The sequence below is a fragment of the Macrotis lagotis genome, chromosome X (assembly GCF_037893015.1).
Source record: "Macrotis lagotis isolate mMagLag1 chromosome X, bilby.v1.9.chrom.fasta, whole genome shotgun sequence".
Classification (NCBI taxonomy): domain Eukaryota; kingdom Metazoa; phylum Chordata; class Mammalia; order Peramelemorphia; family Peramelidae; genus Macrotis; species Macrotis lagotis.
The window spans coordinates 97,577,818-97,602,197 of NC_133666.1; the positions used below are offsets into that span (position 1 = coordinate 97,577,818).

The 24,380-nt window shown below is 38.9% G+C and overlaps 2 protein-coding genes and 1 pseudogene across 2 annotated transcripts in view; all 3 read right to left on the reverse strand.

Moving 5' to 3' along the window:
- Positions 1–1,293: 1,293 nt before the first annotated feature.
- LOC141499832 (ribosomal protein uL30-like) lies at positions 1,294–2,247 on the reverse strand. Its single transcript, XM_074202597.1, has one exon. The coding sequence runs from the start codon at positions 2,235–2,237 to the stop codon at positions 1,494–1,496; it is 744 nt and encodes a 247-aa protein (XP_074058698.1). The 5' UTR covers positions 2,238–2,247; the 3' UTR covers positions 1,294–1,493.
- Positions 2,248–3,964: 1,717 nt separating this feature from the next.
- On the reverse strand, positions 3,965–4,969 carry LOC141501362 (phosphoglycerate mutase 1-like; annotated as a pseudogene).
- Positions 4,970–11,904: 6,935 nt separating this feature from the next.
- Positions 11,905–24,380, reverse strand: part of LOC141498776 (uncharacterized) — a 33,725-nt gene continuing 21,249 nt past the window's right edge. The window contains exon 2 of the mRNA XM_074201891.1: positions 11,905–12,888. Coding sequence (XP_074057992.1) covers positions 12,462–12,888 — 427 coding nt within the window. The 3' untranslated portion in view covers positions 11,905–12,461. The remainder of the gene's footprint in view (positions 12,889–24,380) is intronic.

Sequence of the window (24,380 nt, forward strand, 5' to 3'; positions counted from 1 at the left end):
GGGGAGTCCTTGGCCATTTCCCCACTTCAACCTTCAGCAGCCATAAATTTAGCAAAACCCTCAATTTTTCAAGGGACTTTTTAAAAGTCTCCAAAATTTCAAGACTGCTTCTTGCACTAAGAAAAAAAAAAAGCAAGTTAAGTGCTGGCAGATCTTGCAGAGAAATAACAATGCATTCATCACTAAATGACAGCCTAGGTAAATTTTGTTCTTTCATCTTTCTCAAATGCCCAAGGTATCTTGCTCTGCATCTTAAGCAGTGCATCAAAAAAATTAAGATAGATTCAAGAGGTAAAGATGCCTAGAAAAAAAAAAGGGGGAATTCTTATATCCCCAAGACAAGATTCAGTAAGACAATGGCTATAAAATGCTCAACATAATAAATCTTTTCTCCCACAGGAGGGTGGGCATACTTCCTAACTTGGCTAAAACCTTAACCTCTTGTGTGTGGTTGTGGATGGTTGAACTTGGAATCAGGAAGATCTGGGTTTAAATTTCATCTTGGACATTTCCTAGCCATGTGATCCTGGGCAAGTTAATTCAATTCTCTGAGCCACAGTTCTCCTTGTCTAATAGGATTTAAGGAGCATTTATTCCAGAAGGTTGTTGCGAGGCTTAAATGTTGGAACATTAAGTACACTGTTTTACAAACTTTAAAGTGACCTACATGTTAGCTATTTGTAACCTTATTCTTTTTTTTAGGTTGTTTTTTTTGCAAGGCAATGGGATTAAGTGGCCTGCACAAAGCTAGGTAATTAAGTGTCTAAGGCTCCCGGGCTGGTGCTCTATCCACTGCACCACCTAGCCACTCCTTTCTTTTGGATGCTTTAAGAATTACTTAGATTATGGGAAAATGGTAAAGAGCAAGGAAAGACCACAAAACATAGGATAATGAAAAGCATTATGATCCATATTGACACAGAAAGGATTAGTAGCAGACTATGGTCAACAGCTCTACTTTAATGTCAGGAAGGAATGGGACCGGGTGTATAGTGGTAGCATCAGAGTGATCCTGATGCATGGAAAGCCCACCCAGACTAGGTCATACCCTATAGAGGTATCATTAAAAACACAAAAGTCCCAGACAAGATGGCCTATTATTTTTGAAAGTCATTTCAAACCTCAGATCAGATCCCATTGTCTTGCATTTTACAACATTCAAACCTCAGAATAGAGAACTGCATTTGGCCAACAATTGACTGTTCTCTGGTGCCACCACGATGGGCTTCATCTAGCTTCCAATCCCAGAATATGAAGTCACTCCTTTTCACTGATCATGAGACTAATCCAAGATGAAATGAAGCTGCCTAGATAAACCAATATGGTTTCTTCCTTGAGGAAAAGTACGGAAGGTGGGTGAGTTCCTTCTATATAGGTGATACTCTTTTCTTCCCATCTCATTAGTTCTGGGAGAAAGTTCCAGCAGAGAATAAATCTTCTTTGAAGATATTAGGCATGTACTCAGAAAAGATAAATCTTTTGAGATCCTAGGCCTAATTTAGCTGCCGAATGAGTTGATTGATGCCTTCACCTCGGTAGCCAGGTTTGCCCATTTCCTTGAGAAAGCCCACTCTATTCTTGGCAGCATGGCGAGCCACGGACAATGGGAAAGGACACAGGAACCTCGGACCCTGAGAGAAATGCTCCCCCACTGAGCAGATTTCATGAATGATATCTTCCAGACAAATGATACCAAATTTCCCTAGATGCTCCTCAATTAGAGTATTATCTGTTAGGGAGACTTTCTTATTATTTATTCTGGCTTGTCCTCGTGTCAGAATGAGTTCACGGACAGATTTTAGGTTAGGATATCCCCAAGCTACATAAGGCTCTATAATTCGAAGTTTCTTTAAGGAAACTGGGGTCATGTTAACAAAGACACCACTATACATTTTCTTCAGATGAAGTTCCTCTATTGTATTTGTCACCTGGGTACTCACTCCATTAATCCTCTCCATACGGACCACAAAGGCTAGACGATGTGTATTCTTTAGCACATAGCATCCAGGCTTCGAATCCAGACGTTTGAGACGAGCTACATCACGGACGATCCGATGGGATTCATGAACAAATGATTCCAGCCGCCTGAATTTGAGCTGACTCCCTTTCTTTTGTTTCCTCTTTTCCAAAAGTGCCTGCTTAGCCTGAGTGGCTTTGAGTGCTTGGTAAGCTTTCCTCCTCTTCAGAAGATTCTCTGGAACCAAAGGAATCTTTTTTCTGGCTTCAGGCTCTGCCATCTTTCCAGTGATGAGGTTTTGATGTAGCATTTCTGAGAAAGAATTCAAGAGATATTAGCTCTCTCCCAGACAAGTAGTTACTGTGTTGGCACAGTGGGCTGAGAGTGGAGAGATGCTCTAGCAAAGAGAAAACTGACACATGCTCATTTATATATCGCAGAACAAAAGTAGAGAAAAAAAATGTTCTCAGATAATTAAGTCTGTTTATGGTGACCCTGAATGTCAAAAGTTGCCCCCCCCAATATTTGACCATAATGATGCAGTTAGAACTTATAATTAAGTCATAAGTGTGCTTCTAAAAGAGGGTTTTTCTAGGCTCCAGGCAGATCAGGTGTGGATGATAAGTAATTAAGTTCCTTAGCAGACCAGGATCTCAGACTTATGCAGGCTACGGCAGAGAGCAGTCAGAAGACTGTGCTGGATAGGGGCAGATGCAGCAGAGTCAGTCATTAAGTCTTAGTTTGAATTTCAAGTTTTAACAAGGATAGATATAGCAAGGATACTCAGGGCAGATCAGAATGTTGAGGAACTCATCACTAGAACTAGGTAGTGTAGTGGATAGAGTGCTGAGCCTAGAGTCAGGAAGACCTAAGTTCAAATTCAACCTCAAATACTTACTAGCTGTGTGACCCTGGGCAAGTCACTTATCCTTGTTTGCCTCAGGTCCTTCATCTGTAAAATGAGGTGAAGGAAATGGCAAACCACTCTAATATCTCTGCCAAAAATTCCCAGATGGTATCAAGAAGAGTTAAACATACTGAACAAAGGCCCAGCATATACTAAGTGTTTATTTAATGTTTGTTGATTGAATCTAATGAAATGAAAATGAATAAAAAGTTTTATTCCCTACTATAAAGCATCAAGTTCACAACTTCAAAATGAGGAAGACATGTCTAAACAACTTTTCTAAAATAAAGTTGTTCAATTGTGTCAGATCTTCCTGACCTCATTTGGGGTTTTCTTGGCAAAGATACTAGAGTGGTTTAACATTTTGTACTCCAGCTCATTTTATAGATTAGGAAACCAAGGCAAAATAAGTGAAGTGACTTGTCCAGGGTCACATAACTAGGAAGCAAGTGTCTGAGGCCAGATTTGAACTCTAGAGTGGAGTGGGGGTGGAGCCAAGATGGCCAAGAAGAGCCTCTCTTAGAAACTATCTCTATAATATTTCTTTTTTTTTTATTGCACATCACTCCTTTATTATAGTGAACAACAAAAAGGGGAAAGGGGAAGAAGAGGTTAGTACAGTTAATGTTAAAACTAATGAAGACCCAGGTGGCTGGACATGAGGTGGAAGGCAATGGGACACCGAGACATATTTCAACATAATCTAGGGGCATTTCACTTCCACAGAACAGAGCAGGAGTTACAAAACACACAGTGGAATGTATTTCTTTACCCCTTAGAAATCCAGGAACTCTCCTCTGATGCTGCTTGAGATGTCTGATGATGACCAAGTGGGACAGTTTGATTTCAAAAGTCACTAATAACTAGTCCGAAAAGGGCATTTTGTGAAAGCAAATGCATCGAGTAAACATTAAGACATGATCAACCTCCCAGATTAAATTTTCTTGAATTAGGGAGGGTAAACAAGACTTTAATGATTCGTTAAATAACCACTTGGGTTATAGGCAGCTTCCTACAACAGCCTGAGAGGGCTGCTCTACTGGCACAATTGGCTCATAGGAATAACTGTAACAATTGCTTCTTTCAACTCCCCACATGGGTCATTTCTTATTAGGTCCCCATCCCTAACCAGGTCCTTAATGAGCCAAACGACCCAGGAGGCATTTTGACTAAAGTGGTTGAAGGGAGGGGCAACAGGAGAGAGAGAATTGGTCTGAAATAGGGAGGAAGAAAATGAAAAAAGGAACCATCGATCCCCCACCTGCAGCTATGTGTTGTGATCCCTAAAGCGATGGTCAGTGTGTGGAAGAGGCAGGGGAGAGACGAGTGGTGGAGAAAGTGAGAAGGGAAGGACCTGGCTCCTGCTGTACTGACAGCCTACTTTCACTTCTTGGCCTTGCCCTAGGCTGCCACAGCCTCCATAGCTTTGCGAACAGTCTCTTCATCTCCAAGGAACTGCATTGGTTTGATGGGTTTCAGATTCTTGTCTAACTCATACACAATGGGAATACCAGTGGGCAGATTCAGCTCCATGATTGCTTCTTCAGACAGACTGTCAAGATGCTTGACAATCCCTTGAAGACGATTGCCATGGGCTGCATTCAGAATCCGTTTTCCTTCCTTGATCTGAGGGACGATTTCCTCATTCCAGAGGGGTAGAGCCGGAGCAATGGTGTCTTTCAAGCTCTCCCAGGAGGGCAGCTGATCCTCAGTAAGATCTGCATAGCGACGGTCCTTGCTGATGCTGCTGTAGAAGGGGTGGTCAGGCTCCATTGGAGGTGGAGGGATGTCGAAAGACCGCCGCTAGATCTTCACCTGGGCCTCACCATGCTTAGCCGCTGTCTCTGCTTGTCAGACCCCCATAGGGCCGCTCACTGAGGCGCCAAGTCCTCACAACCGGCAACCACATCTGGTCAATGGCATCTAGTATTGTCCAAAGGGTACGAATTGCTCTCTTCTGGACAGAGGTGAAGCAGATATCAAATTCATCACCAGCATCTCGCAGCGCCTGGCCGCCGCGCTTGGCCTCCTCGTGCCCGGCGGGGCTCAGGTCCGCGTCGTACCAGCCGCTGAAGCGGTTCTCCAGGTTCCAGGCGCTCTCTCCGTGCCTGATCAGCACCAGCTTGGAGGCGGTCCTGGCGGGGCGCGGGGCGCAGGGCGCGGGGCACACGGCGCGGGGCACACGGCGCGGGGCACACAGCCGCGGGCGGAGGACAGACAGACAGCCGTGGCAGCGGGCGGGCGCGCACTTCTATAATATTTCAAAACTTATAAAACAACGACTCTAAATTTTCAAGAGACAGAACCCACAGAGGGATCCAGTGAGGCAGTTCTCCAGCCCAAGGTAACCTGGAAAATAATGAAAATATTCAGCAGCGCGGGGTTAGAGGGGTGGCCTGCCAGAGTGAAGGAACTCCCTGAGGCATCCCCAGGGTGCCTGGGAGACTCAGCTCATGGCAGCAGAGGCTGTTTCCTGATCTACATCCTGGGGAGCACCAGGCACAACTTGGAAGATCAGCTGGGTGAGGGGGCCTCTTCCAGAGAAGCCTGTGAAGCCCAGCCCTCAGGGCTCTCAGCAAGCAGTGTGGCCATGGCAGCCCAGATCCAGGAAACAGAAGCAGGTGGTGCTGGTAAGCAGAAGCCCCCAGGCAACTGAGCCTTGAGGGCTCAACCTAGAGAGGGGAGTGGAGAGAGACTTCTGAGGTCTGTCCTCTGTACCTGGAACAGGACTCTGGGGCTCTGAACACATTCAGATCCTGATCACAGTGCACCCCACCATAGAACAGCAGAGCCCCCCACTTCAGCCCCATGGCAGAGGGGTGCACTTGTGGTCATTCATAGACCAGGAAGAGAGACAGAGCATCACACAAGGAGATCCTTGGGGGGGGGGGGTCCCAATAATACTCAAAACCTCAGGAAGCACCCCAAAACCAGGCACAGGCTGGGGAAATGAGTAAACAGAGAAAAAAAAGAGGAACACCATTGAGAAATACATTGTCAAGGTGGCTAGGTGGTGCAGTGGATAGAACATTGGCCTTGGAGTCAGGAGTACCTGGGTTCAAATCTGGCCTCAGACACTTAATAATTACCTAGCTGTGTGGTCTTGGGCAAGTCACTTAACCCCGTTTGCCTTGCAAAAACCTAAAATAAAAAAAAGAGTGAAAGTGTTGTTGTACTCATGTTCTTATTAATAATAAAGTATAAGAGATAACAAGATCAGACAATAAGATATCTGTTTTTTTCCTACATTAAAGGGAATAGTCCTTGAACTTTGTTCAAACTCCATGGCTCTTTATCTGGATACAGATGGTATTCTCCATTGCAGGCAGCCCAAAATTGTCCCTGATTGTTGTACTGATGGAACAAGCAAGTCCATCAAGGTATAAGCAAAGCTTTTATGAACCCTAGTCATCATTGTGGACAATTTGAGGAAATAAAGGAGCCTAAGAAAACAATCCTTATATTTGGAACCAAGATGGGCAAGGCTTTAAAATCTCCACCACTAAACTTACCCCTCACCATAGATTTACCAAGTCATTTTTTGGGAAAGAAATGTTTTTGGTGGAAGAAGGGGAGAAGGAATATAATAGGAAATTTTTGTTGTTCAGTCATTTTTTTCAGTCATGTCTGATGCTTTGACTCCATTTGAGGTTTTCTTGGCAACAATATCAAGGGGTTTGCTATCTCCTCTAGTTCACTTTACTGGTGAAGAAACTGAGGCAGAGTTATGTGACTTGCCCAAGGTCACACAGCTAGGGTCTGAAGTCTTCCTGATTTCAGGTCTGGCATTCTATCCACTGTGCCACCTAGCTGCTCTGTTAAGGAAATATAATGAATAGAAAGAAATCAACCTAGTTTTTCCTCTAAAGTATCCTTATATTTTGCTTATAGCAATTAAATTTAGTATAACATAAAAGTACAGAGGAAAGATAGGCAGGAGGATTTGATGGGCAAAAATTCCATGGGGGAAGTCAGACTGAAGACATAAAGAAAAAAGGAGAAAAAGGAGAAACGAGATCTTTCTGAAGAGGCTGATATGGATTCACAGAGGAGTTGCCAACCAAATTAGATTTTAAAGAGAAAAGTATAAACAATGGAAGTCAGACCAGGTAACACAGGATGAATATAAGAGCATGGAACAGTCAGCTAGCATCAGGAAAGTTATAGTTCAGAATGTTAAAGACAACAAAAAGAAAAGGATGAGTTCCCTCTCCTTCGAATTCTTTCAGCAGGGGGCAAATAACCATTTAAGTGGTGAGCATTTCTTTCATGTATGAGTCAAACAAAAGTCTTTTATAACTCTCAAATTCTGAGATTCTTTGATTTTGCCAGAGATAATTATATATGAAAAAATATGCAATCTCTGATACTTTATATAGGGAGTCATGGCTCTTTTCCTGATCACGACTTTCAGATAGCCCAATAATTTTTAAATTGTCTGTTCAGTATCTATTTTCCAAATTAATTGGGTTTTTTAGGTTTTTGCAAGGCAAACAGGGTTAAGTGGCTTGCCCAAGGCCACACAGCTAAGTAATTATTAAGTGTCTGAGACCAGATTTGAACCCAGGTACTCCTGACTTCAGGGCCAGTGCTTTATCCACTACGCCACCTAGCTGCCCCATCAATTGTTTTTTCAATGAGATACTTCACATTTTTCTTCTAGGTTTTCATTCTTTTGGTATTGAATTATGTTTCTTGATTCCTCACAAAGTCATCAGCTTTCTTTGGCTTCATTCTACATTTGAAGGAGTTACTTTCTTCAAATAGCTTTCTTATGTCCTTTTCCATCTGGCTAATTCTGCTTTTTAAGGCATTCTTCTCCTCATTAAACTTTTGGGTCTGCTTTTTCCATTTGATCTAAACTGGTTTTTAAAATGTTTTCTTCAGCATGTTTTTTGGATCTCCTTGACTAAGCTGCTGACTTTATTTTCATGTTTTTCCTGAATCTTTCTCATTTCTCTTCCAAATTTTTCCTCTCCTCCCTTACTTGATTTTCAAAATCTTTTTTGAGCTCTGCCATAGCCTAAGACCAACTCCTATTTTTTCTTGGAGGCTTTGGATACAGAAGCTTGGACTTTTTCATCTTCTGAGTGTGTGTTTTGATCCTCCATGAGACCAAAGTCATTGTCTATGTTCAGCCTGTTTAATCATTTCCCCAGGCTGTGCCCTGGTTTTAGGGTGCTTCCTGAGTTCTTGATTATTATTGGGATACCTCCACAAGGACCTTAGTTCCTTCAAGTTCTTATGAGAGACTCTGACTGCTCTCCTGGCCTGTGTTTTGGTTTGTGGATGACCATAAGTTCATCCCTCTGCCTTGGAGCTGTGAGGAGGGTCTCTGCTCTATGGCAATGGGGGGGCCCAGATTGAGACCAGAGTCTGAATGTGGACAAAGCCCCAAAGTCCTAACCCAGGGACATAGGAGAGACTTCAACAATCTTCTCCTATCCCCTTACCTTCTATGGGCTGAGAACTCTGGAAGCAGCTGCCAGGAGGCTCCTGCTGGGCAGTTCTGTGGACCTACTTCAGTTTCCTGGGATCTGGGCTGCATTGAGGACCAAGTTGGCTTGTGCTTTCTGCTCACTCTGGCAAAGGTTTCTCCTCTTGATCTTCCAAGTTGTGCTTTGTGTTCCCTGGGTTGACAGGTCAGGAAATTGCTTCTATTGCCAGGAGCCAATGCTTCCAGGGACCCAGGCACCCCATAGGCTGTTCCCAGAAGGCTGGAGCTTCTTCTCTCAGGCAGTGATCCTAGCTGTGCTGCCACGCCCTTCATAGAACAGAGACTTCCCACAATCTTCCAGGTTATCTTGGACTGGAGAATTGCCTCATTGTATCTTTCTGTGAGTTAATTTATTTAGTGTCATAATTTTAAGGTTTTTGAAATATTTTGGAGAGAGCTCCTAAGAAAGACTGTTCTCATGCTGCCATCTTGGCTCTGCCTTTGAAGTTTTTCTATTCTTAATTCTGCTAATAATTATTGGTTTTGTTACTAATTTAAAGCAAACTTACTCATAAAAATGATTGATCCTAACTGCTTCTAATTGTATATATGTCTTTATTCTTAAATCGAGAAACTACAAAAAAAAGATAGTCAATGGATGGTTTGTGGTACACAAAAAAACAAAGAGGACAGGGCAGAATAAAGTTCAAACCTGAGACCAAATGCTTAGCTTTTTGTTGAGTGGATGTGGAACTAAATGAAAGCCTCATTGAATTTAAATTTATTAAAATTTTTGTAAACTTACCAGTAACAGAGAAAGAGTTAACCATATGAATCCAGACCACTAACTAATCTCCTGTCAACCTGATGTATACCAAGCTACTGGACCCAGATGACTCCAAAGAAGAAAGTGAAGTTGGTGATTTAGCCCAGCATCTCCTTACTCAGATTCAATTCTAAGTCTTGTCATGGCACCTTTCCCTGATGTCATGGTCTTTCTTGAGAATGAAGGACAACTAACAATGACAACTAACTAACTCTAAGCTATGCCTAAGCCATGAGTGAGTAAGCAATGGAAGATGATTCTGTATGACAATATTAAAAAAAGACTTCAAAAAAATTTTATTTTAAAAATTTGTACGGCATAATTATATCACTTACACAAATAAATTTAATTCATATTATTTGATTATAATGTACTACAATGAACAAAACCCTTGAAATATTGTCCACTATTGTTTTCAACAGGTTTATCACATTTCTATTTTATATGAAAAACAAATTGATAGATTCTGGTGGTGAAGTGCATGAAATCCAAATAACTAATTATTATAACTACTTCTGAACTGAGAGACCATTTTCCCTCTCCCCTTCCCCTGGTCTCTTTCCTGAATTCCAATCACACCTTATCAAATGTCTCTTGGATATTTAGAACTGGTTGTTGCAAAGGCATCTCAAACTCCTTGTGTCCAATTCAGAAGTTATTGTCTTCTCAACCATTTCCTCTCCCAAGTTTTCCCATTACTTTTGAGGGTACTCCCATCCTTCTCAGCACCTAAACTCTCAGTTTTGATGTCATTCTCAACTAGTCACTCTCATTCACTTCACATATCAAATCCATTGCCAAATCTTGCCATTTCTAAAACTTTCACAAAATCTTTCCCCATTCACACAGCCACAACCCTATCACAGGCCCTACTAATTTCTTGTATAGATTCATATAATAACTTTCTATGTGGTCTCTTTACCCTAAGTCTCTCCCCAACCCAATCCACCATCCATTAAGTTGCCAGCAATCACAAGTCTGATCATGTCATCCCCCTAATAAACTCCAGCAGTTCCCCAAATATAAAATCCTGTATGACTTTGAAAGCCCTTTACCACCTGGTGCCTTTCTATATTTCTAATCATCTTCTACTTCTCTACCTTATATGAATTGTATGATTCAGCTATACCTGATTAACCTGACTGATGTGTCTTGAGCAAAACATTCCATTTCCTAGCTCCATGACTTTATATTTGCTGTGCCTAATGCCTAGAATGCTTTCTTTCTTCACTTCCACCCTTTATCTGCCTTCCTTCAAGACTCAATTCAAATCCAAGTTTTTGCATCCTCTCTCTGTTCTGTTTTTAGTGCCCTCATCTTTGAAATAACTTCCCATTTGCTCTTGGACTGAGATAGTTATTTGCATGTTGTTTGCCACATTAGACTGTTAACTCATTGAGAAAGGCACTATTTTTAATTTTCTTTGTATCTCCATCAAAATAGCACAGTGCCTGGTACATAAGCATTTAATAAATGCTTGTCAGTTGATTGATTACTCCTTATTCTTTAGTTCCTTCCCCTTCTGCCACTGCCCAGACTTCCCTCCCTCAAATATGGGTGTTGTCAGATTCCTTGCATTGTGGAACCCCGGCCTGAGTGCCTTTCCAGAGTAAAATTTCAAGTAGAAAAACTCAAATGATCCTATTTGTGTTTGCAAGTCTACTTATTTAGACAAGGTACAGGAGAGAAATGAATTTTAAGGTATAATAGATTGCAAAAATGTTGTTGATGGATGGAAAGGAAAGGTACTGGGAGAAAGAGAAAGGAGAGGTAGAAGAGGCTAAGATATTTCATGTAAAAGAGTCAAGAAATAACTTTTGCAATGGTATGAAAGGGGGAAGATGAGGGGAAGTGAGAGAGTCTTCATTCTCATCAGAAATGGCTCAGAGAGAAAACAGCATACATTCTCAATAGGATATAGACATCTAGAAGAAAAAGAAGAGAAAGGGGATGGGGGAGGGGAGGGAGATGTAAGTGATAGAGTAGAGGGTAGATCATGGGAGAAGATAGTCTAATATAACAATTTTCTTTTTTTACTTTTTGTAAGGTGGTGGGATTGGGTGGCCTGTATGGGACCAAGGGGCTGGGTGGTTGCATGGTCTCTGGTGTGGGATGCAGGGTTGGGGCCTCCTGGCCCCAGAGCTGGTACTGTCCACTGTGCCACTTGCCTGCCCCACAGCACATTTTTGAAGAGAGACAGAGTGACAGTAGAGAAAAAATATAATAAATGATGGTGGGGAGGAATGGATGGAGGGAATTACAATCAGGAATAGAACTGTGGAAAAATATGGAATGTAACTTCTCTGATGGACTTATGATAAAGAATACCATCCACCCCAGAGACAGAGCTGATGGTATCAGAACAAAGACTGAGGCACATTTTTTTTCTTTTTCTTTCACTTTATTTTTCATGAGGTTTCTTTAGTTTTGTGATGGGGGGAGGAGGGATTTTGCTTACTCTTAAAAGAAAAATATTTTAGTAATATGTAAAGAAATAAAAAAGAAATTAAAAAAAGAAAATGACTGAATAACAAAAATATCTTGCTAATATATATTTGCATATTCTCTTGCCCATTAGACTGTGAGCTTCTTGAGAGCAGAAATCACCTTTTGCTTTCTGTGGTATCCCCAGCACTTTGCATGGTTAATTATCACATGATAGGTACTCAATACATATTGACTGATTGGCTAGAATGGATACTGCGGGGGTCCAGCCTCTGAGGGGTCTCTGGAACCTGACAGGAGGGACAGAGTCAGTGAAAGGAATTGAGTCAATGTAAGGGTTTGAAGGCAGGAGCAGGTTGACTGACTGTCAGGGGCTCAGATTTATTTTTATAGTCTCAGAATCATATAAGCATCAAACAAGCAAGCCAAAATCATTTCCTTGGTTACAAAAGTTTACAATTTTCATTATCATGTGGTTACAAGTTTCATTATCATGTGGTTGCAAATTTCATTATCAATCATGTAGTTAATTTTTTTATCCCTGCTCAGACTGTGATGACCTCAACCTATCTGTTACCTAGTTTGTTGCTGCATTGTAAAATTATTAATTAATCAATTCATTTAAAGTTATTAATTAAGAAATTAATTTAATGGAATGCTTTTTATGTTTCTGTGTATGTAATGTTTTTTGACAAGCTCCCTTGACAACCTATAGTGAGGGTAGTTATGTTTGTCCACCCATCCGTTGACTCCTTTAATAACCAATTTCCTTTCAGCCCTTGTTGATAGAATCCATAGTTTCTGTGAATTTTTTATTCTTTCCCAATAAACTAAGGCTGTTAAGTTCACATATCAGTCACCTATACTAATTATTCTTTCACCATCTATATCATACATTCCTATGAATGATAAGGGGGGGCAAAGCTGTTGATTTCCCAGGAATTCTACCTAACATCTTGTATCTGTTTTCCCTGTATATATATTCTGATGTCTCCTTGAAATTCCCAGTGTTGTATTTTCCAAAGATTTCATAATGTTGGAACCTTTTGTATGCCTCTGGGGGAGGCAGTCCTGTTAAATTCAGACAGAGTTTACAATCTGTTTTATTCAAGAAATTTCCTTGGAATCCTTCATTTATAGTCATTTCACTATTAGGATGGGTAAGTTTTACAATCAATATTAGTCCTACAAATATAGGTATACATGGAATCCATATATATGAAGGAAATGTTGTTCCATCAGGTGGTGTGGCCGCCTTGAGTCTTCTTGCTGCGACTGTGTCAAGCAGCTTAGAGACCTTGGCTCCCAACAGGAGACTGTGTAAATAAAAGGAATATGATATGAGATAAGTCTAAAAAAGCAAAATAATACCAGATAATGAAATTTCTCAGATGCTAAGCAGAAGAGTTTTGAGCGCAAGAATGGCATGATTAGATTTCACATAAAAAAACATTCTGGCAACAATATAACAGACAGATTGGTAGAAAAACAGAATATAGTCAGAAATACCTGTGAGGAGCCTATTTCAACAGTCTAGGCAAGTGGTAATAAGGGCCTGAACTAAACTACCTCCTTCATTGCCTTCTCACTCCCCCATGAAGTATTTGCTTCTTTTTGCCCTTTTCTATCCTCCCTGCCTCCCAGGATTTGCCATGGTCAAATAAATTCTAACTTTTTTCAAGACACTGACAATCTGGGAATCTGCTGATTGTACATGAATTTACTGTATATGTTTATGTGTATATATATATATATATATATGAATGTCCTCCAGTTCTTTAAACCTGACTATTCAGAGGTGTCAAGTATTTTAAACCACAGTTTTTAATATATGTACTAATTCTATAGTTTTTTAGTTACTCCTTTCTGTTTTTAAATTTTACCTATAATTTACCTTAGATAAAGGTATTAAGGACAAGTCTAAAGTTTCTGACTTCTAAAAAATATACAAACTATCAAAAGAAAGAGGTAGGAAATCACAACAGGAAATATAGAAGAAATAGTAAGTAGGGCTGATTAGTTGAACATATGAAGCAAAGCTTGTGTATAATTATAGTATACTGTTGATTAGCTTCTAAATTTGTTCCTACACTATTTGGTATAGTCTGTATTCAAGGAAAGCTACTACTGTATGTTTCTGAAAGGAATTATCTATATGAGGTGAATACATTCTGCTGGTTTGTTAAGAGAAAGGAAGTATTAGGATTCTCAACCCTTTTACTCTATTCCCCTTCCTTTAGAATTTGAATATTTCTAGTCTTTTCCTAATACTCCCCTTCTTTTCCCACCAGGCATGCCTCTCTCTCTCTCTCTTGAATCAACTCTATAGAAGGATCTACTTAAATATACTTAGAGTAGAAAAATGGGGAAGCACAAATAGTTTACTACTACAGCTTGCTCCTCCCCCTTACTAGACAACTACAACTGCTGGGTTTGTCTTTTTGCCTATCAGAAAAATAAATTCATATTTTACCATATTTTAGGAAGTTGTGAAATATAAATCAATAAGATTCTCTTTTGTTTAGCTTCATTGTCCCTAACCATAAAATTCCCAGAAATTTCCAGTCTATTTTTTCTTGTATTCTCTCAGTGAATGTAACATGCAAATCACTTTCCCCTGTTTCTCACATGCCATATTCATTAATTAAGCACATACAAATCAGAAATGCTATGGTCAGCTATAATTTCATCTTATGCCAGTTTTCAACACTAAATGAATAAAAATGTAAACAAATATTAAAGTAGATTTTAAAATGCTCTCCCAGACATGAAAGGAATGAGAATGTGGGAAGAGGACAGAAAAACAACCATCTTCTATCACTTCTCTTGATAGAAAGTTCAATAACAACCAATCAAATTTAACCAGACAAGACACTTAGTTGCTCTCTTGACCAAAGTAGGTATCAACAGCAACAGTGACTTAGCTACATTGACTGCTCAAACCCCAGAACCTTGGGGGATCCCCCACCTGGGTGTCAAATTCACCCCTGCACCGCACCTTCATCTCTCCTTACATGATACTTCCTTAGGATAATGGAAAAGCAACACCATCTCTTTAAGAAATAGTCCTTTAGACAATCAAAAGTAAATTAAACATCTCCATCTCATCCAGAAAATTTATTCTAGGTATTCCAAATCATTCCTTTGATAGTTGGGGATGTCACACCAGATTATCAATACTGTTTTTATTTTTAAATTACATAGAAGGTGTTGAGATTCTTAATGTGAGTAAATTTTCCTATCTAGGGTTTTTTAGGGGTTTTTTTGCAAGGCAATGGGGTTAAGTGACTTGCCCAAGGCCACACAGCTAGGTAATTATTAAGTGACTGAGGTCAGATTTGAACTCAGGTACGCCCCAAGTTTTCCTATCTAAAATGAAATCATAGAATCATTAGATTTAGAATTGGAAAGGATTACAGAAATTTTAAGAGGTTCATTAAGAAGCAGATTTGAAGAGCGGCTAGGTGGTGCAGTGGATAGAGCACTGGCCTTGGACACTTAATAATTACCTAGCCCTGTGGCCTTGGGCAAGCCACTTAAACCCATTGCCTTGAAAAATCTAAAAAAAAAAAGTGGATTTGGAAGCTAATCCTGGCATAGAAGATAATAGAAGATGGTACATATTCTGGAATGGGAACAAGAAAGTATTAGCAGATTTTCTTGACAGGGATAATTGTAGAGGGTTTGAGAGCAGACAAAAGTGGGCTTGAGCTAGTCTTGTAATTAAAGGGTAAAGAAAGAGGGAAGATGGGGAAGGGAATGAGCATATATTAAGCACCAATTAAGTTCCAGGCATTGTGCTACAAGTATTTTCACAAATACTATTTTGAGATTGAAAGAAAGTGCAATAGAAAGCTTTTGATGGGTTTGATTGTGATAATGTAAAAGGAAATGGCAAGGAGGAGAATTTTGCATATATATCCATTGCTAGGTAGGCAAGGAAGCCTTGGGGAAAAGAGTAGTGGAGAGCTGAACCAGATAGCACCTGAACCAGAAATAGTTTGGAGAGAATATGTGGAGTTGAAAGGAAATATGGATCTTTATGAGAAAATTAATGAAATAATAGTGTGCCTTTTGAGTATCGAAGTATTATGGGAGGAATGAAACATAGCTTCATAGCTTTTACTTAAGAAAGATGGTCTTGAGAATAAAATTAGACTGAAGAAGTAAATCAGAAAGTAATGTTCTACAGTTAAAATCAATCAGTCAATAAGTATTTATTAAGTGCCTGTGATGGATTATATATTGTTAAGCACTTTACAAATTTACAATTATCTCATTTAATCCTTCTCACATTTAATTTAATCCTAATTTAGCCCTATCTCATTTAATATCCTTTCATTATCCTCATTTTACAGTGGAAGAAATTAAGGCAAACAGATTTTAAGTGATTTGTCCAGGGTCATTCAGTGTCTAAAGCTAAATTTCCTAACTCCAAGTCCCGAACTCTATTGATGGTGTCTCCTACCTGTCTCTAAAGCTCTAGGGATACAAATTAAAACAAAAGACAATGGGGGGGGGGGGGGCAGCTAGGTGGAGCAGTGGATAAAGCACCCTCCCTGGAGTCAGGAGCACCTGGGTTCAAAAATCCGGACTCAGACACTTAATAATTACCTAGCTGTGTGGCCTTGGGCAAGTCACTTAACCCCATTGCCTTGCAAAAAAAAAAAAAGACAAACCGAAGCACACTCTCCTTCCTTGAGTGAATAAGGAGCAACCTTGTATCCTAGCTATGTTACTGAAATTTTATCTGTTGCAAAGGGCAAAGCAAATGAAAACAAGACGAGAAATAATATTGTCTAACAGTTTCTCTTCCACATCTCCAAATGGCTGATTTCTTCTGGTAGATTAAGCAGACATGTAGGAGTGTCTGGAGAATTCTTCCACAGAAGAAATGTGTCACCAGGAGATTGTGCTTCTTTTGCATATTGCCTGAAAAAAAATCATTTCGTGTCAACCAAAAAAAGCCTGCTTTGGTAATGAACAATGCTGGGACTCATATAAAATTATATCTACTGACCTGGAGCAGGGAGAAGGTAAAAGACTGCACCAAGTCTGACTTGGCCTGAAATAAAGGTTCTGCTCCTAGAAAACTATGTTCTATTCTCCTGGCTGAAGTATGATATAATACAGTCATAGAACTGGAGAGTGTCACTGGGGAATAAAAGAATGAGGAGATGATAAAGTTAATGGCCTCCAAAAACTGACTGAAAAAATAACCTTTTTATTAAATTTCTTCTATACCAATATCTTAGAGTGATGCTGCAATAGCAGTATCTCTGTGATAGGGAGAAATACAGAGGTGAAAGGGAAAGAAGAAATCATGACTCATCATTTGGTAACATTTTTATTTTTGTGGTTTGCCTTCTTAACTTATTGCTTTATTAATCCCATTCTCTCATCCTAGTCCCTCCTATTCAAAGAACATGATGCTGAATTCTGAGAATTCAGCCTTTGTTTCTATGTTATTTCTTCTTTATTAATCAAATACATTTCCCTCCTTTTTTTTCAGGTTCCAGATCAAATAAATTTCTTAGAGTAGTCTAGTCATGTTGGGGTGGATAGAACATTACACCCCTAACCACAAATTGTTTCTTCTAGCCTAAGCTTTTTGCTGAGCCATACTTGTTTTAATTTTTTTCAGCTGCAGACTAATAATGTTGATATGATTATGAATAGGAAATAATGGCTCTTGTAAGCCATTTAACAGGAAAATGCAAGGTTGACAGTATAATGCAGAGATGAGAATGAACAACAAACTTGCCTCTATGTTAAAAAAAAAATCTTCCCCAAGATATATAGGTTACTAGTTGGGTAATGAAACCATAAAATGAAACCACCTTCCACTCCCTTCTCCTGCTGCTATAGAAACCCGAATATACACATAAGCCTGAATAAAACAAAAATGAATTAGATGGTTACCAGAACCAGTAAATCAACCCTGACGAATGTCACCATAGCAACATGCTGAAGGAAAAGGGGGACCAAGCAAACTGAGGATATCAATACCCATTCCATTGGGGGAGGGGGAAGTGCCTCCTCTGCTCTGTGAAAGCACTGCAGTGCTGACCAGAACATGGTACTCTTCCTGTGAGTCCTTTTTGTTGTACTCAAGGTGGAGCTCTGATCTTTCTCCTCTTCCTCCCTTTTTTCGCGACCTCCCCAACCTGTACTTTTTTCCTACGATGTGTGTTAAGTAAAAACTCAGTATCTCTCACATATATACCTGTAAATTAAAAGGGAAGAAACTGACCAATAATCCTTCTTGGATATGATAATTTATCTACTTAAGCCTTTTTTGGCATACAAGTACCTATTAAGTTCCAATTATGTACAAAGCATTGGGAATATAAAGAATGAATTGGGAAAACAAAGAGTAAGGAATTTACCTTATGTTGTCATAATATCTAAGATAACTTGAGAGGCTGGCAAGCAGCTCCACATGATGTTGTTGGTAATAAAATGACATAGAACAAGCTTTCCATAAAATATTACTACTGAACAAACTTTTCTTAAGTTCTTTATCATGTACCAGGTAGCATGATATATGGATTAGAGATATAGCCTTGGATTTAGGAAGATATAGGTTCAAGTCTCACCTTTGATACATCCTGCAAATAATTCTGAACAAGTCACTTAACCTTTTGTTTCATCATGCAACTCTCCAAGATAAAAAGTCTTAGAATAATTGCTAAACTACCTTGATAAAGATTTCTAATGAAATCAAAGATCTTGACTAAATATTTTTTAATTTAGAATTCTCTGGTGGGTACTACTGATAAAAATATCATTTGTATTAGCATTTTTTGACCTTAAAAGGACTCATATTCTACTGTGTTGGATATATACATACACACACACACACACACACACACACACACACACACATATATACACACACACACACACACATATATGGATAAAATAAGCTTTAGGTGAGGGACTTTTTCCCCAAAGCCCCTTTTAAACTTCAGCAATGAACTACTTCTTGGTCTTTTGCCATATAGAAACATACCTTATGAGGGCAAAGAAGAATGTGTGTATGTATATATATTTTGTTGTTTGAGTATTTTGTTGTTATTCAGTGTTTCAGTGACCCCATGTGGGGATTTCTTGGTAAAAATACTGGGAGTGATTTTCTATTTCATAGTCCAATTCACTTTACAAATGAAGAAACTGAGTCAAACAGGGTGAACAGAATTACACAGGGTAGTTAGTATCTGAGGCCAGATTTAACTCAGAAAAATGACTTGATTCCAGGTAAGGCATTCTATCCACTGAAATACCTAGTTGCCTTTTACTGTTATAGAGGGATGGGATCAGTATACTATATATACACTCAACAACCCAAGGATAGGAATAGGCACCAGGCCATATCCAAGATCCACAAAAGAAATATAATTAGGTTTTGTTTTTTTTTAGTGTTTTGGACTTGGCTGCTTCTGAATTACAAGATTTGAAATTTCATCTGCTCTGTGAATAGATACAAAGACTGCAGATTAGCACTTTGAAATGGGTCCCATTGTGACTACACAATGTGCTTTTTTATGGAAGTTCTACTTGGGGAAAGCACTGGGCTACAGTGAACTGTTGCAGTATATTAATCAACTTAAATAAATTCTTGATTCAAAGATCAGCATCTTTTCCTGTCTGATGACCCTTCAAATTTTATGCTTGCTACAGTAGATGAGAAAAGCTTCTGTATTTGATAAAACATAATCTAGGTACACTGCATCTTTTTGCCACCTTCCTTTGAAAGACGTTCCATGGAGCTAAGCTGTTGAACCCAAAGCGGGAGATGGAGACCAGAGTTTGATAAGTGTGGAGATCTTTATTCCTGGGGACTGTCTGGGGATGGAATACCCAAATCAGTACCTGAGTGTTTAGGGGATAGGGTTTTTATAGTCTTTGGGGGGGAATACTGAGAGCAGGTTCCTACCTAGGAAGCAAAGATTGTCTTATCATATGTAAATATGGGTTTCCTATAAACAGAAAGGGTCTTTGTTTCCTGAGATGGGAGAGGAGTCATGGAATTCCCAAGGAATTTACTATCTTATTGTTCCAGCCACACCTGAGGAAGGGGGAGGCAGTCCTGGAATTTAACAGATACAAGATAATTAGGCTGATGAGGGTGCTTTGTGATTCTTCAAACAATTTTATGGTATATCCTGGATCCCCCAGGTCAAGTACTTGAGTCTTATTATTGTTTTCAGACCCAAAGGCACCCGGCCAAATTTGTATTTATAAGGAATTCCTCAAGGCCCCTTTCTATACAGGAATTTCACAAACATTGATATTGTACTTCAAAGCAAAGAGTTACTCTACATTTGAGTGGAATACTGTTGAGTAGAAAGGTCCTACTCTACAGGGACTCCAAGTGAAAAAGATTTCAATTTAAACCAGCTTTCTCATTTTACAGGTGAGAAAATCAAGTCCCACAGTTGGTGAGAGAGCTCAAGTTAGAACTCAGATTTTCTGACTCCTGGTCCAAAGGTAAATCACACTCTTCCATCTTGGTTTTTCTTTCTATTTAAAAGGAGGGTTTCTCTTGAAGAACTGCTACAGAAACTTTGGGGTTTTTTTAAAGAACATATTAATGAAAGTACTTGGACATCTAAAAAGGAAATTACTATATAAATCCAAGGTATTGTTTCTACCTCATTGTGAGGAAAAAGGAGCCCTTAGGGAATCTATTACAAAGGGGGAATGGTCCAGCCAATCACAAGACTAGGAGAGTTTTCCTAATCCCATTCCAGGGATAGCAAACCCCAAACTGGTTCTCAACTGGTCAAGAGTGAACTAGAGATCTTAACCTAATGCAACTGAGTTTACACAATTAGATAATTGAATATTAACCCACACACTCCCCGTGATGTTTGAGGTTCATTAGCATATCATGTGTCATATGATGGGAGGATCATATTAGGGGCATTTTATGGAATGGGTGGACCTCTTAGATTGTAACTCAAACTCTGAGAGTCTATGAAAATCCAAGAGGGAGGGGAAAGAGTTTCTGAAGACCATAAATTACCTAATGTTCCAAGACCACTTCTTGCCTCATGCCCAGGTGAGGTATCCATACCTTGTAAGGTGTATTTTGCAAGGTTCATGAATAAAAAGTACAATTTTCTCTCACTCTAGCAGGTTTTTCTTTTCATTCATTTATAACATTATAAATAAATTTTATGTTATTTATATATGGGGACCCACAGTTTTTTAAAGGAATTGTTTCTTGTCATAGAAAATCTAAAATCATTAAGGAAATAACATTCTTCAAAAAAATCTATGTAGATGGTATATTGCTTAGTAGGATAAAATATGGTTTAGCTGAGGGACTTCCCCACCAAAGCCCCTTTTAAACTTCAGCAATGAGCTACTTCTTGGTCTTTTGCCATGTAGAAACATACCTTATGAGGGCAAAGAAGAATGTATTTATTTTTCAGGAGGATGATTTTTTTTAATGACTTAAAACTGAAAATGAAGGAGGATGATTTAAAGTACATACAATTGCTTGATTAGATACTATAGAGAACATAGGAAAAAGAAAAGTGGTAGACTCAGTGATTTGCTAGAGACAATGACAAGGAAGAATGATAGAAACAATATACAGGGTATTTAATGCATTGACCCCAAACCAGGGAGCATGAGTTGTAGTTATAACTGCCATTCTATGAGGTGGTTCTCCCTATGGAGTTAGGAAGAGTGTGTGTGTGTGTGTGTGTGTGTGTGTGTGTGTGTGTGTGTGTGTTTAATACCCCTTGATATAACCCTATGCCCCCTCCCCACTCACACTCACACTCTCACTCCCAAAGAGTATTTAAGATTTGCTAAACATTTTACTTAATTCTTTTTAAGTTTGACAGCAATTCTATTTTATAAATGATGTAACAAAGACTCGGAGAAGATAAATGACCTTTTACTAGTCCCACAGTTAAACAAATAGGAATTCAAATGCAGGTCTTCCTAACTCAAATTCAGTTGTCACATTATGTTGACATTCTTGTCATGTGGTGAGGCAGTTCAGTGACAAAGTTAGAACATGGAGTCAGAAAGATCAGAGTTCAATTCAGCCTCAGACACCAAGCTGTGACCTGAGTCACGACTTCTTTCTGCCTCACTATCCTCTTCTCTTAAATGAGGATAACAGAAACTAAATCTCAGGATTATGGATGTGAGGAATGGAATATAGGGTGTTAGTCTTCATAGGGTGTGGAGGAGAGCCCTTAGGGAATCCATTACAAAGGGGGAAATGGCCCAACCAATCACAAGACTGGAAGAGTTTTCCTAATCCCAAACCAGGGATAGCAAACCCCAAATCGGTTCTCAACCTGCCAAGAGTGACCTAGAGATCTTGACCTAATGCAACTGAGTTTGCACAATTAGATAATTGAATATTAACCCACACACCCCCTGTGACAATTAGGGTTTATTAGCATATCATGTGCTGTATGATGTGGGGGGAGGATCAAATTAGGGGCATGTCATGGAACAGGTGGACCTCTTAGATTGTAACTCAAACTCTGAGAGCCTATGAACAACTGAGAGGGAGGGGAAAGAGTTTCTGAAGACCATAAATTACCTGACTTTGAAGACTAATTCGTGCTTCACACCTAGGTGAAGTACCCATACCTTGTAAGGTGTATCTTGCAAGGCTCATGAATAAAATGTACAATTTTCTCTCACTCTATCAAGTTTTTCTTTTCATTCATTTATAACAATGAAGATGAAATGTGACAGCACTGTACAAATACTAACTATAATTATGTTGCCTCTATTTAGTCAAGAAGTATTTATTAAGTACTTACTATAGTCAAGCACTGAACTAAGTGCCGGAGAAACAAAGAAAGGTGTTATGCTAAGCACTGGAGATAAAAAGGAAAAAGCCAGTTCTTGCTTTCCAGGAATTCACAGTCTAACAGGGGAGACAAGATGCTATCAGCTTATGTATAAACAAAAGATATGTAGGATAAATTGAAGATATTCTGGGAGGGGAGGCACTTAGATCAAGGACTGAGAAAGGCTACTTGCAAAGGTATAGTTAACCAAACTTTGAAGGAATCTAGAGAATTTAGGAGCAGGACATGAGGAAAGAAAAAGTGTTACAAACACATGAAGGATATCTAGTGAATTATTGACCCACTGATTTTAGAGATAAAAGAATTAAAACCTATTAAGAAAATATTCACTTATACAGAAGTTCATGAAACTGAGGGGGAAAGAACCTTGGAAAGCATTTATTTGAGGATCCAAGGAGGAATAGTAATAAGAAGATACTACAAACTGCTCTGGTAAATGGAGGAAATAGATGTAAAGCTCCTGCTCCAGGTCACAAGCTAGTATGGAAGCAAAAATCTTGTAATAGAGGACTTCTAATGAGTAAATATTTGCTGTAATTAAGTCTTGCTTTGCTGATAACTTCATTTTTAGGAAGTAGAGGAAGCAATAAGGGGAACCTTTTGAAAACCTTATTCTGACTATTAATGAGAAAATGGTCAGTAAGATGTAAATAATGGGAACCTTAGGAAATAATGGCCATACTGTCTCAGAGTTCACAATAGATCAGGAGGAGAAAGGTAGGAATCTTATGTATAACACCTGTTTTATTAGACTATCCCTTAGAGATCCTTAGAGATCATAGATACTGTTACTGTATCTTTAATAACCAAATGGAATGGTAAGAAATTTTTTTTTGGTTTTTGCAAGACAGTGGTGTTAAGTGACTTGCCCAAGGTCACACAGCTAGGTCATTATTAAATGTCTGAATCTGGATTTGAACTCAGGTCCTCCTGACTCCAGGGCCAGTGTTCTATCTACTGCACCACCTAGCTGCCCCTTGAGGATAGTTTTAACTGGTATTCTATGAGATGGTTTTCCCTAAAGAGTAAGGAAGAGTGTGTATGCATTTAACCCTTGATTACAGGATCTCTAAGATAAAATATATAGGAGAGAGGAAGATGAGAAATTTCTTTCCTGTTAGAAATTTCAACCATTATATTAAGAAGATATACCATAATGGAAAATTTATGAAACATCTGTGAAAAACTGGCTGGTTGCAGAATATTTTAGAGTAACTATTATCAGTGAAAGCAGAAGAGAGAACAAAAGAAAAAAAGACTAAAATGATATTTCTTGAAGTTCTGAATTTAATTCTTTGATTGAGGAGATACTGAAGAGGATCCTTAAAAGGTTTAAATATTACCTTAAGATGGAATTGTAATTGCTGAAGCAAAGGCATTTATTCTTATTGTGAAGAGTATGTGGTTATCCTGGCTATGATATTTCACATAATTAATATATTGTCTTATCTATGTCTGTTTCAGTATTAAATTATTTATACAATTTTATATTCAGAAATTTAAATACTTGATCCAAAGAGGTTAAAGAATTTAATAGACAAAGGAATATGAGAAATTACTATAGGGAAAGGAGATTTTTGAGCTAATTCATTATATGGGAAAGAGGTTAAATTACATTAATAAGATAATATCCAAACATACTTCTGGATTAACCTGAAGCTCAAGACAAGATTAAATATAGAAATGTTAAATAACAAACTTGGAGGTAACCTAATATTGAGGCTCACAGTTCCCAGACCCTATTTATCCTTGCTACATGTTCATTAGACATTAAGAGTATTTTAAGGAGTTCAAAAATAGGATGGCTAGGATCCCATGAGCTGGTACCATAAAATGAAAGTCAACTATTAAAAGATGAGATTTTCATTACTTATTAGAGAAATGCAAATTAAAGAATCTCTGAGGTACCACCTCACACCTTTCAGACTGGCCAATATGACCAGAAAGGACAA

Coding starts and splice junctions, on each gene's coding strand:
- LOC141499832 (XM_074202597.1), bottom strand. CDS start 2,237: ATGGCAGAGCCTGAAGCCAGAAAAAAGATTCCTTTGGTTCCAGAGAAT.